The sequence below is a fragment of the Panthera uncia genome, chromosome D4, assembly GCF_023721935.1.
Source record: "Panthera uncia isolate 11264 chromosome D4, Puncia_PCG_1.0, whole genome shotgun sequence".
NCBI classification, from domain to species: domain Eukaryota; kingdom Metazoa; phylum Chordata; class Mammalia; order Carnivora; family Felidae; genus Panthera; species Panthera uncia.
In genome coordinates this window covers 10,847,086-10,861,325 of record NC_064807.1, presented here as the reverse complement: position 1 = coordinate 10,861,325, position 14,240 = coordinate 10,847,086, and the positions used below count along the sequence as shown (strand labels likewise).

The 14,240-nt window shown below is 43.6% G+C and overlaps 1 protein-coding gene across 1 annotated transcript in view; it reads right to left on the bottom strand.

Annotated features, from left to right (window-relative positions):
* The window catches only part of PGM5 (phosphoglucomutase 5), a 183,172-nt gene that overhangs the window by 159,322 nt on the left and 9,610 nt on the right, over positions 1 to 14,240 (bottom strand). The window contains exon 2 of the mRNA XM_049633448.1: positions 3,156 to 3,318. Coding sequence (XP_049489405.1) covers positions 3,156 to 3,318 — 163 coding nt within the window. The remainder of the gene's footprint in view (positions 1 to 3,155; positions 3,319 to 14,240) is intronic.

Sequence of the window (14,240 nt, the reverse complement as noted above, 5' to 3'; positions counted from 1 at the left end):
TAAAATAAAATAAAATAAAATAAAATAAAATAAAATAAAATAAAATAAAAACAACATAGTTCCAGATGCGTCCCATTTCCCTGAATGTGCCTACTAATTCCATAAAATGTATCCGTATGGCACACAATGAAAAGAGATGAATGCTTCTCCCAAAAAAGAACTTATGGTAAAACTCATTCTACTTTGAGTGGGAAGAACCAACCGAATCTCTCTATGCCATCAGGAATGTGAGCTTCGTTAATGATGCCAAGGCATGGAAACATGAAGAATTAAGCGTAAGAGAGGGACTTTCAATATAGTCAAAGGCTAAATGATAAACTCAATCCCCTCCCTCTATGGCTGAGTAGGTCTCACTTCCTCCTGTAATTCAGTCTACAAAATGGGTATTTAAATAATATCTTCTCCCTTTATGCCGCACAGGATGTCATCGAGATGACTGAGCTGTTCTTACAAGATATGAAACCAAACATAAATTCCAAATGCTTACTTGAAATCCATTGTTTAGTTTGTCAACTTACATATCATATTTCTCTGCAAACTGCCATTTTCTGAGCCCATTCGATTTCTTGCGTTAACAGCATATAAAATACCTGAATACTGCCTGTTTTTTCCTGAAATTCTCAGTACCTGTTGCAAGACTAGATGTGGTCCTAGGTGTGATTTTTAATGAAGGAGAGCTTCTCCCATCACGGGACACTTTGTAAGGTGTTTTGCGGGTCTTTTTTTTTTTTTTTTTTTTTTTAACACTTGATGGGAGTGAAATTCCTTTGTTTGGATAATGTCCCAAATGGCTGTAAGGAGGGGGAAATAATAAATATTGCCTTCAGATTCATAAAAGTAACTGCTGTTGGTTAAAAATCAGCTCCTACCCACCTATAAAAGCAGACTCAGGGTTCAAGATTAAAATTTAGAGACTTGACGAGCAGATGAAAGGCATGGTTCTGGGATGAATCCTGTTCTGGGATGAAACAGCTATAAATAACATTTTGGAGGCAACTGGAAAATTTTCAATATAGATTAGGTTTTAGAGGATGTTAGGGAATTAGTGTTATTTTTGTTAGGCCTGATAATGTAGTTATGTAGGAATAGGTCTTTCTTTTGAAGAGATGTATTCAGAAATATCTAGGTGTAAAATGTCTTCATGCTCTAATTTACCTTAAAATCTTTTAGGGGAAAAAAAAGCGCAAAATAGAAAAACAAATAATGGACACAAGCTACCCATTTATTATTCTCCTTAACTTAATATGTGTTTAAAATTGTGTTTCGGGGCACCTGGGTGCCTCAGTTGGTTAGGCGACCGACTTTGGCTCAGGTCCTGATCTCACAGTTCGCGGGTTTGAGCCCCACGTCGGGCTCTGTGCTGACAGCTCGGAGCGTGGAGCCTGCTTCGGATTCTGTGTCTCCCTCTTTCTCTGCCCCTCCCCTGATCATGCTCTGTGTCTCTGTCTCTCAATAATAAATAAACATTACAAAAAAATTAAAATTGTTCTTCTAATTCACCCCTATATATATAAACCACCCCACAAAGACCTCCAAACTATAAATTTCTGTTAATATAAGAAAAAAGTGGAATGATCATAAGCATTTCAGTGAGACAAAGTCAACGCTATAGGAAAGAGGAAGTCTATGAGTTATGTTAAAAACTCATTTGTCTGGCTTTGAGCAGCCATGTGAACTTGAACAAGAGCCTCTTGGGGATTTGATTTGTTCATCTGCCAAATAACAGGAATGGTCTAAATGACTTAGAGCAAGTTCCTATTTTAAACTCCAGAGCCCTTCTAGGGGTACGTGGGTGGCTCAGTCGGTTGAGCGTCCGACTTTGGCTCAGGTCATGATCTCGTGACTTCTGGGTTCGAGCCCCACGTTGGGCTCTGTGCTGACAGCTCAGAGCCTGGAGCCTGCTCCGGATTCTGTCTCCCTTTCTCTCTTCCCCTCCCCCACTCACACTCTGTCTCTCTCAAAAATAAATAAACATTAAAAAAATTATTTTTTTAATCCAGACCCCTTCCACATCAGATAAGCATCAATTATTCAACCATTTGACTGTGCTAAGAAGGGCAGAGGTGCAAAACACCAAATAGGTTCGAGATCTCATTAGGCCACCTCAAGCGTTGTGAGGTTAGTTTTATATGTCAACCTGACTGAGCCCCACAGTGCCCAGATATTTGGTGAAACATTATCCCAGGTGTGTCTGTAAGGGGGTTTCTGGAAGAGATTAGCATCCAGGAGACTGTGTAAAGTGCCCACTACCGGTGGCCTCATCCAGCCCACTGAGAGCCTGGACAGAACAAGAGGCTGAGTAAGGGAGAAGTCACTCTCCCTGTCTGGCTTCAAGCTGAGACAGTGGTTCTCTCCTGCCTTTGAACCTGAACCTGGTCTCGGACTGGAACTTCCACCATCAGTTGTGCTGTTTTTCAGGCCTTGGGACTCAGACTAGAACTCTGCCATCGCTCTCCTGGGTCTACAGTCTCTGGACTTGTCAGCCTCCATAATCATGTGAGCTAACTCCCTCGCTGGGTCCGGGGCAGGTGTGGCTGTGGGTAGGCCCTTTAAGAGCCATCCCTCAGTTTGTCATAGACTTCAGGTTGAGGGCACGAGCCAGTTGGTCTTCAAAGCCAGATGTTTTGGAGGGGCGCATCTCTCAGGTACCAGTCTTAAAAGGTGGGGTGCCCAATGTAGAGTACGAACCCTCCCTTTCTTGGGGAGACTCTCTAGGTTTTCTGTTCTCTCCAGAGGGTGGATCATTTCACCGGTGGTGGGTTTGTGTCCCAGCCTCTTCAACCCACTTTGAAGTGGTTTCCCTCTCACTTGCCCTATGGAAAGGGGTTGCTGTGCTAGTTTTTAGGTTTTTGTTTTTGTTTTTCAGAGGAAATCGTTCCATGTATCTGTAGATTCGGTGTGTCCATGGGAGAAGGTGAGTACCAGATATTCCTACGTTGCCATGTTAAACGGAAACCCAGCCAATTCCTTATAATAAATCTCTTTATAGCCTACTGGTTCTGTTCCTCTGGAGAACCCTAAGACAGATCCCTCACTGGAACTTTCTGCGCCACTTCCTCTCCACCTTGCTCGTCTACCATCAGAGTCATTGTAAGACTACAATAACCTAAGAGGACAGAAACTGTGAAGATTAAGGTATCCTCTAAACTACATACCTCCATTGGCAACATTGAACTTCACTCCAAACTCTCCAGCTGGTCCCCCAGGGCAGTGGCTGGCTGTTAAAATGATTCCACCGGCGGCCTTGATCTTTCTGATAATGCAGGAAACAGCAGGTGTCGACAAGATGCCATTCTGTCCAATAATCAGTCGTCCAATCTAGATCAGCCAAGGAAAAAAATCAATCCAGTTACACGGGATCAAAGACATTTCAATGGGAAGTGCCCCAGGCTCTGTTAACACACAGTAAATCACTTGCAAAAGGCATAGAGTGGGCTTTGGGTTAAGGGGTAAAGGAGAGCTCTGGCATTGCCTCCTGCCCAGTATCTCCAACACCAGTTGGGGCACCCACATGTAGCAGCCAACTATTAAGCTGTAAATTGGACCTGCCCCATTGATTTTTAGTAGTTTGAAACATCCACTTTATATCTATATACAATTTATTGTCAAGTCAGCTAACACAGTGTATACAATGTGCTCTTGGTTTGCGGGGGGGGGGGGGGGGTAGATTCCCATGGTTCATCGTTTACATACAACACCCAGTGCTCATCCCAACAAATGCCCTCCTCAGTGCCCATCATCCATTTTCCCCTCTCCCGCCCTCACCATCAGTGCTTAGTTTGTTCTCTGCATTCAAGAGTCTCTTATGGTTTGCTTCCCTCTCTGTTTGAAACTGTTTTTTTCCCCTTCTCTTCCCCCATGGTCCTCCATTAAGCTTCTCAAGTTCCACATATGAGTGAAAACATGATATCTGCCTTTCTCTGAATTATTTCACTTAGCATAATACCTTCCAGTTTCTTCACATTGTTGCAAATGGCAGAATTTCATTCTTTCTCATTGCCAAGTAGTATTCCATTCTATATATATATATATATATATATATACACACACATATATACACATCTCTTTATCCATTCATCACTTGATGGACATTTGGGCTCTTTCCATAATTTGGCTATTGTTGAAAGTGCTGTTATAAACATTGGGGTACATGTGCCCCTCCAGTTCTGATGACCAAAGGGTTAGCATGAAGGTTCTTAGAACCTTAGAACTTTCATGAAGCTTCCTCTACACAAGAGGTTTTTAGTTTGTTACTGGCTTAGAAACTCTGCACATGAACATGCTAGAAATTACAAGAAAAAAGAAATGGAGGTTTTCTCTGCTTCATCCCCTTCTTCTCTCTGCCTCAGCACAAATTCATACAGAAGAGTCCTGGCTTCCTATAGCCTTGTTGTCAGCAGATGTATTTGAATGCCCTCAGAACAACCACTCTTATGAAGGCAAGAATTTTATTTCTGCCACTGACAGTGTGTGTTGGGACACTGGAGAAACTATCTGGCCATGCTAGGCAGAGATCTGGAAGTCATCCATGGGTGTGGCCAGAGTCTTTCTGTAGCTACTAAGCTGAATTTTAAAAAAGAAAGCCACATAGCCCTACAGAGTATTACTCGGTATGCTTTGTCTTAAAATAGAGACCAATGTCATCTAATCCCGTGGTTCTCAAATGTTACTACAATTCAGAATCCCTAAGGAAGCCTTCAAGTTACCAATATTCAGACGGCATCTCAGACTAATTATACTGGCCTATCTAGGAGTAGGTCAAGGTTTCATAGTCTTTAAAGCTCACAGGTGGTGCCCATGCTGCTGGTTCCTCGAGTAACAAGGGGGTTTGATCACCAGGCTCAACTGAACACTGAAATCACCTGTAGAGCTTGACAGACCTGCGAACAAACTCTAGCATTGCTAGAAGTAGGTCACCGACCAAATATGACAATGAGGGAAGATACAGAAAAAAAATGTGCAAAGAACAAACACAAGAGCTCCAAGAACAACAGAGTCCTGGGACGATTTAGTATCGAAAGACCCACAACATCCCCAGAGTACATATTTTCAAGTGGAGGAGACAGACCATAACCAAAACAGCCTAATAATAATATTTGCTAGTCAGATATGTATTAGGAAGGAAATCAGCAGGGTTCTGTGATAGAGAATAGTGGGGTGTCAATTTCAATAATAGCAATAAACATGACGATCATAATAGCCGCGCAATGGGAATTCCTAGAAGGCTTTAAGCAGTGGAAGTGACCTGATATCATTTACATTTTAAAAGGTCACAGGATGAGGGGCGCCTGGGTGGCTCAGTGGGTTAAGCGTCTGACTCTTGATTTTGCTCAGGTCATGATCTCACAGTCACGAGATGGAGCCCCACAATGGACGCCACGCCTGAATGCAGAGCCTGCTTGGGATAACAAATAAATAAACATTTTTTAAAAAATAAATAAGAGATCACGGAATGAGCAGTCCAAGCGACCTTTTTAAAAAGCAAGTCGTATCATGTCAGCAAAACGTTTCAATGACTTTTGCACCAACCCAAAGTAAAGCCAAAGTTGTCAACGTCCTCTGTAAGCCCTGCAACACCTGATGCCCTCCACTGTCCTCCTTCCTCTGCTCTAGCCGTACTGGGTGGTTTACCATCCCTCAGACACATCGAGCATGACCAGGGCCTTTGTCTTTGCTCTTCCCTCTGCTTAGAACTCTCTTACCCAGATATTTGCATGCCTGCCTCCTTCTATCTTTTGGGGTTTCTGTCCCAATGTCAACTAATCAGAGACAGCACCCTTGACAGACCTGTATAATACAGCACCCACACATTCCTAATTTTCCTATTGCCCTCTCTTTCGTTTAGCCTGTTTTAATCTTCGGTAGTATGTATATTACCACCTAATATTTCCCATTATTATTCATTTATTTCCCTGCTTTATAGAAGCTCTAAGGTCTTTGTTTTCTTCACTGCTATATTCTGACAATCTAGAACAAACCTATTATGTAGTAAGAACACAACTAATATGTTGAATTAATTCACTGGAAAAACGAACGGCTGCTATGTGAAGAATGCATTAGAATGATGAGCCGAAAGATCAGGTGGAAGGCTATCACAGCAGAGCTGAGTATGGATAGTCTTGGACTAGGCAAGAGGCAGGAGAAATGAAATGAAGAGATTCTATTTGAGATTTTGGAAGAGGGAGAATGAAAAGAACATGTAGTTGGAATGAAATACAGAAGACTGGAACTCTGGTAGCCAGCCTTCAAGATGGCGCCCAATGACCCTTGCCTTCTGGTAGTGGGGTCTTTGCGCAGACCCTCCCACACCAACAGGGCAGAACCGCATGGTGAGTAGAACACTGAAGAACTGAGAGTGTGTGGCTTCCAAGGTGAGGCCATACATGACACTGTCGCTTCCGTCTTGCTCTCTTGGATTGTTGACTCACTCTACAGGGGACCAGCCATTCTGTCATGAAGACACGCAAGGTCCCTGCATAAGCACCCATAGGGAGAGGAACTGACAGCCAGCGGCAACTAGCCAGCTGTGCGAGTGGTTCATCTTGCAAAGGATCCTCCGGTCCCTGTCAAACCTTCATATGACAAAGACCCCAGGAGTATGTGACTGTGACCTCATGAGAGTCCCCAGGTGAGAACAACCTATCTAGCTGTGAGCCAAATAAAGATTCATGATCATTTTAGGCCATCAGTTGCATCATAATTTCTTGCACAGCAATGAACAACGAATACAAGGGCCAGTGAGGGAAAGAATCCACTCCCAGATTTCTACCTTCAATAACTTAATGGGTGATGGTGTCATTTATCAAGATGGGAAAGACACAGGGACAATAATCACACCCATACTGTTATCCAGAGTCATAATAAATTATGGTCCACATGCTCTCGTTAAAATTTATTTAGTCATTCAGCTCATTTTATTGTGTGTTACCATGAAACAGGGGACGTCAAGCTGCATGATACAAGCAATGAATTCGGTTTAGTCACCGCCCTCAAGGAATAAGTCTATAGATTCACGACTCTGAAAAACATTTGTAACCTTTGTTCACAAATTTCTGTCTCTCCCACCTTTTAGAATTGCTCGTAAAGAAACAATCTTTAAGGGGGGGGGCGGGGAGAGGAATGTGTGTGTAGATAATTCTTACAGTGGTATTCGTTAGAAATGAAAAATTAAAAACGATCTTTATAAATAAGAGAGAATAAATAATGAAGGACCTATCAAGTAAAGCGTGATGCACCAACATATAGAATATTCCTCAGCCATTTTAAAGGATAATTACCAAGGTTGTGCAGCTGTGGTAGACTTGGTTCACAGCCCACAAAACGTTATGATCCGCTTCCACAGGACAGACGTGTCACTGAATAGCACCCCCCTCCAGCCCCCAGCCAGGGGCTACATTTCCCAGACCACCCTTGCATCTAGTGTGGCCACACGACTAATCTCACAGCAGACGATACATGAACAAGAGAACGGAACAGAAGTAACGCCTGTGCCTTCTGGGCTAAGGATGGTGAGAAACAGATGTACCTCGTGTGCCTAGTTCCTCTTCCACAGACTCCGTGCAGGTGAACACGCGGCCCTAGGAGATACAGAGCCACAAGTTGGAAGCCAAGAGTCTTTGCTCAACAGCCAAAACCCTCTGACAGGGGTGAGAAATAACTCTCCACTGTGTTTAAAGGCAATAAAAGTTGTTTACTGTTAAAAAGGCTTACTTGCTATAACAAATGACATTTTCTTAAATGGTATAGAAGGAACACAGACAACGCTTTAATGCTAAATCAAAAACGCCGAATACAAAGTAAGTGTTACGCTATTACCACAATGTAAAGTTCTATATGCCTTGTGACCAGGACTTGGAAGAAATACAAAAATAAATAGGCACAACTCATTTGTTAAGTAGTCAAGATTATAGACCAACTTTAGGGGCGCCTGGGTGGCTCAGTCGATTAAGCATCCGACTTCGGTTCAGGTCATGATCTCACGGTCCGTGGGTTCGAGCCCCGCGTCGGGCTCTGTGCTGACAGCTCAGAGCCTGGAACCTGTTTCAGATTCTGTGTCTCCTTCTCTCTGTGACCCTCCCCCGTCCATGCTCTGTCTCTCTCTGTCTCAAAAATAAATAAACGTTAAAAAAAAAATTTTTTTTAAAAGATTATAGACCAACTTTATATCTGAAATGAATCTCAATGATTTCTTTTTTGAAAAGGTACTATATATTCTGTTTAAGAAGGTTAATGTGAGAAAAAAAATACTTGAATAAAAGTTCACCCTTTAACATTCTGGTTATCACTGATTAGCAGAAGATTAAGTTCGAATTATCTGGAAATTTTACCCAGGTAGCCCTGCTCATTAAACCACCGATACCATAAAAATGGGGTAGGGCTTTAGGCTGAATATAAATCTAGTTGGGGGGCATCTGAGGCATGATAAGGGCTGGAGAAGATACATGAGAATAAGTGACAGTTCTTCTAAGGTAAGACATGGGAAATCACGAAGATATTTGCATCCCCTGCGAATGCTCACTAAAAAGTGACTTGAGCAGAGAGTGACTTTACAAATCAAGTGGGTAGGATGACCTATTCTGTGAATACCGGTCAGCTTCTTACCCCAGCCACTCGCGTCGTTGACCGACGGGCTCAGGAACAAAGCGGCCACAGTGGCAAGAAGGGAGGTTATACATGGGCTCAGCAACATGGATTTCCTCTCACCAAAGCGAACCTGGCTACGGCCACCACTGGGCGTGCGATCTGCCAGGAGCAGAGACCAACAGTGAGTTCCCAATATGGCATCATTCCCGAGGTGATCAGCTAACCAGCCGGTGGCGGGTTGATTACATTTGGAACACTTCCATAATGGTGGGGAAGGAACTTTGTTCTCACTGAAGGAGAGACACAGGAGAGAAGAAACATCCAGAGGAAGAGGCAGAGATCAGAGGAAAGTGGCCACAAGCCAAGGAATGCCAAAGAATGTGGGAGCCACCGGAAGCCATAAGAGGCATGGAATGATTCTCCCTTAGAGCCCCCAGTGGCAGCACGGCCCTGCTGGATTTCGGACTTCTGGCCTCTAGAACTGTGACAGACGAAATTTCTGTTGTTTTAAGCCACCGTGTTAATGGCAATTGGTTACAGCAGCCGTGAGAAACTAAAACAAAAATCTCTAAACAAACGCAAAATCTATATTCATTTCCTGAGGCTCTGATGTAGCAAATTGCCATAAACGTGGTGGCTTAAAAACCAGACAGAGTGAGTCTCTCGTAGTTCTGGAGGCCAGAAATCTGAACTCCAGCAGGGCCCCCTTCCTCCGAAGGCTTCAGGGGAGAATCTGATCCAGGCCTTTACCACCTTCTGGTGGCCGCCCTGCATTCCCGGGTTGGTGGCCGCATCACACCATCTCTGTCCTTCCTCTTCACCTCACCCTCTGCTCTGCGTGGCTGTTTCCTCGTCTTCCGTCAGCTCTGCCTCTACCAGTCATCCCAAGACAAACGTCATTGGGGAAAATGTGGTTTCAAGAGCTGGTAATTGATCAAAGAAATAGAGCCTTCGGAAGCCCTGTTGTTGAAGCAAAGAGCACTCACTTTCAAAGTTAAAAGATGGAGATGTGAGTCCTGCCTCTCTACCCCCGACTAGGGAAAATCACGTCACTTTTCTGATGCTCCATGTTTTTGTCTGCAAAGCCGAGAGGGGGCAGGGTTGTGAAAATTCACTGGAGATGAGATTCCATAAAGACAAAAACCCTTCGTGAAACGAACCGTGACACAAATTACGCTGCTGCCTCCCCCGAATTGCATCCCCCTCCTCCAACACTTCAAATTCACTTCCAGACAACAGGTTATCCCTTAAACTACCATTTCACTTTCCAACAGAAGCCCTAGGAACGCTCCCCATCCCCCCCGGGCCAATGTAGCAGACCGTTGCGGTGCAAGGAGTCAGTCTACTTACACAAGTAGCGTTGGCTTTGTTTACGGCATTGAGGCAGCATCTGACTTGTATTCCCGAGTGAAACCCAGACCGCAGCCCGGGGGGGGGGGGTCCACGTCAAGGCATTCTGCTGCTCCCTCCTGACCCCCCCCCCCCGCGGGGCCACTGGAGAAAGTGCCACTCCGTTTCCACATGATCTGGTTTTGGCTGGAGGAGGGGGGGGACCAGGGTGGGCTTTCCTGCCACCGAGGAACACGTCCTTCTGTTCCCGCTTGGAAAGAGGGGCAAAGTGGACCCGAGTGCACGGTCACGTACACACGCAACAGGTGGCACACACGTACGGATCCCAGGTAGCCACGTGAACACTGTCACAGGGACAAACGAGAGACACACGCTTTTCCAGACACACAGAGACACAGACAGACACGGCCTGAGCTTGTTCCTACTGAGCCGGGACTCCTAAAATCTTAGGACAGAGCGGGCGGAGCAGGGGGCAGCATGCAATTAGCCACATTTCCCGGCTGCGGGCACTTAACCCATCTCGCTGTGTCCGTTCTCCTAACTTGCTGTCAGTACCTCCCGTCAGCTCTGAAACCTCACCTGGACCGCGGCAGGACTGCTGCACCCCTGCATGGGCGTAGCATCGTCGCTGACGACGATTCTCCTAAATTAGATTTAGCCACGAGTTCACAGTTTCTAATTAAGTCAAAGTCCTAGAGAGCAGCGCTGTGCAGCTGAAAGCCGCAGGCGAGGATCTCAGAGCAGGGGCAGAATTTTGACGCCACGTGAGTTTTCCCCGGTCACGGAACACTAATGAGTACGGGATTGTTTTCATGTGTGAACGAACTCCCTTAACTATGCCTCCCCCCAGATGATTTCCTTTTAGCCTTAAATAAGTCATTTGTTAAAAAGAGTCCCAAAGCGAGAAAAGAAAAAGTAAGCATGACATTCCTCAATATTCTCCACTCGCAGTGTCACAGCCCTGCAATTCCCGAAGTGAATCCGAGCACAAAAAGAACAATAAACAGAAGCTTCCTTGATGGTTCACAGAGAGAGTGCTGTGCGGGACCACACAGCCACCGCCACGGCCATCTCCAGAGTGCATGGAAAGCCAGATACACAAAGACATATTTCCTGTCTTCTCGGCTAAACAAAAACCAAAACCCATGAAGAAAGGCCAAAGCCAGGCTGCCATGATGGCAGGGCGTCCTTCCGCCTTTCAGCCCCAGCTGCCAGGGAGGGCCGCCAGGCCTTGTGCAGTGCGGTACATGAGGAAGCAGGAGACGGCTAAGTGGAATTTTGAGAAATAACAAACTCAAGACATGGATGTGGTTATCCAAACATCAAGGGACTTCTCCATTTGCACATGGATAATTATGCAGTTACAGGCTTTGTTACATGGAGACCAGATGGGAGTAACAGCCCATCCTCAGCTTCCCGTCCCCCTGGAAGTCTGTATGCACACACTTAGGGGCTGGAAGGGGAGACGAGAGCCCACTAGAATCGAACCAAGATGGATTTCGCATTCAGTCCCTAACTTCCGGACAGGTGCAGAGAGGTTGCAGGCATCCAGAAGTTTGGCCCAAGTCCTATTTCTCAAGAGGTCATTGAGAATCAGGCCATCTAGTCTTCCTCAGGTGCAATCTGGGGGCGGTGATATTAGAACTTCTGTCCCTTCTGGTATTTAGGTAATTCAGTGCTTGGAAAATACTGAAATCTTCACGTTAAGGTACAGAACTTGGCTCACTAAAATAAGAAAGGGTCGGGGCGCCTGGGTGGCTCAGTCGGTTAAGCGGCCGACTTTGGCTCAGGTCATGATCTGGCGGTCCGTGAGTTCGAGCCCCGCGTCGGGCTCTGTGCTGACGGCTCGGAGCTTGGAGCCTGTTTTGGATTCTGTGTCTCCCTCTCTCTGACCCTCCCCCGTTCATGCTCTGTCTCTCTCTGTCTTAAAAATAAATAAATGTTTAAAAAATAAAATAAGAAAGGGTCTATTTGCTGCTGTTTTATGAAGTGATCAATCCAAACGAAGACCAGGATAGGAACCACTGGATCTACCTGGGTCAAGAAGGCAGAGTTGAGTGCCCAGAGATGATCTGAGATTTAGGGATCCAACAAGAAAGGAGATACAAACTGCCTCGCCACCTGCTAGCTATGTGGCTTCGGGCAAGGTGATTCTGTCTCTTGGTTTTATTATCTAACGGATGGAGGGTGAGAGGAGGTAATGTAAGCAAGCTCCAGCTCAGTGTCTGGCACCAAATAAATACTCAGGGCCCTACCCTTGCTTTCCTTCCTCTTCCTCGTACCATTTCTTAATTCTTAGGTGTGAATTCCGTAATTCATAGCAATTGAATGAATTTGTTGTTTTGCTAACCTACAATGGTTTTCTAATTACAAATATATATAACACATATGCTATATATATACATATATACATTATATATAATGTATATTATATATACATATTATACATATACATATGCACATAACATATGTTATATATTACATAGGTGTGTATATGTATACATATGTAACATGTATATATGTAATATATAACATATGTGTGTACATGTTATGTGTGTTATGTGTGCATGTGCATGTATATATTATATGTATATAATATACATTGTATATAACATATATGTGTAGATATGTTATATGTGTTATATGTGTGTATATAAGTGTATAATATATACACATATATATTATATATACACTTATATATAATTACATATATTTATGTAAATATATATAATTAAGTAAGTATATATAATATATATTGTATATAATATAATATAATAAAATGCAATATATATAATTCAGTAAATATATATAATTACTTATATATTATATACATTCCTTTTTTGAACATTTAGGAAGAACACATCAGCAAGAAGAAAATAAGAGTGATCTGTAAATCTAAAAATGAACACTGTTAACTTTCTGTGTGTACTGTTTGTATCTTGGTATCTCCGTTTCCCTTTCTCTCTCTGTCTCTTTCATTTACATAGTTCCATATTTTTGCAGAAGGGATTTGCTGTCACCTACATCTTTCACTTAATATACCCAGCCCTTCCCTGCTGTCTGTGTCTCTAGGTCACTGACTATTCTTCCACAACGCGATTTTAGCGTCTATATAGTCTTCCGTTATTTAAATGTACCATCCTTCATAGACTAATATAAAAGCGTTCTTCCACCCGAGGTTTTTAGATGTGAAACTAAAAAGCGTTTGAGGACTAAAACCACGCTACAAAATCAGGTAAACTGAATGTAGCCTGCCAATAATGAAATAGCAAATTAGTTGTAACCTGCCTATGTAAGTACAAGGTCTTTTTTCTTCGACCACCAGGCCTCCTGACTGAGAAGCTGCTGACGCCCGTGGTAAGGAGTGACAGGACCATGTCTGTACCCCTGTCGTGACCTGCATCTTTTTCTTTCCTTGCCCCTGTCTGTGCCTCTGACGTGTACTGTCTCCTGCTATGTGCTATGCCGATCTCCTAACTTACCCGTGGTGTTGAGCTCACTGCAGAAAGCTGTCCCTGCAAGACAGATTCCTGCCTAGAACAGTATGATTTATATTACTTATATTTCTTACTTTCAGCCCATCCGACTCCAGCACAAGTTCTATTCATTATCATAGAAACATAGATCATTTGGGAACATTAAGTCACCTCCTTCGGGTCTATGCAGGCTTCATATGTTTCTGAAATCTGGTCTACTCTCCTCTTGAATACATCCAGGGAAGAAGACATATATTTGGAGGAGGGGGAGTTCTGTGCACATGTGCACACACATAAGCTATTTGATAAACTTTCTAAATGCTTAAGAATACTTTCCATCTGGCACATTTATAGGTAGACAGAAAAAAATTATATATATGTATATATACACACACACACATATATATACATGAAGATACACACACACACACACACACACACGTGTATGTGCCTATATGTTCCCCTCAAAACTCAGTCTCTATAGCCATGTGGTTTTTTTTTTTCAGAGAAGTTGTCACAATCCATTAAAATGCATTTATGTGGCTTGTTAAATAAATTCCATCAGACCCATTTCTGTCTGGTTGGGAAATAATCACAGGCCATTTGCTAAGAGCCCCCACTCCTTATACTCTGTTACAGTGAACTAAAGACCCCTGGCAATAAAAGATTTACAACTCAGCAAGATTCAACAATTTACTGTTATTTATGACAGCAGGGCTGGGTCTTCTGTATTATATTCTGCGTTAGCATCTGTCACTTTACGTTTGGGAGATGCTGTCCAAAAAAAGATTATGCCTCCTAACCAAACATTCAGCAAGGCTGCAGGACCAG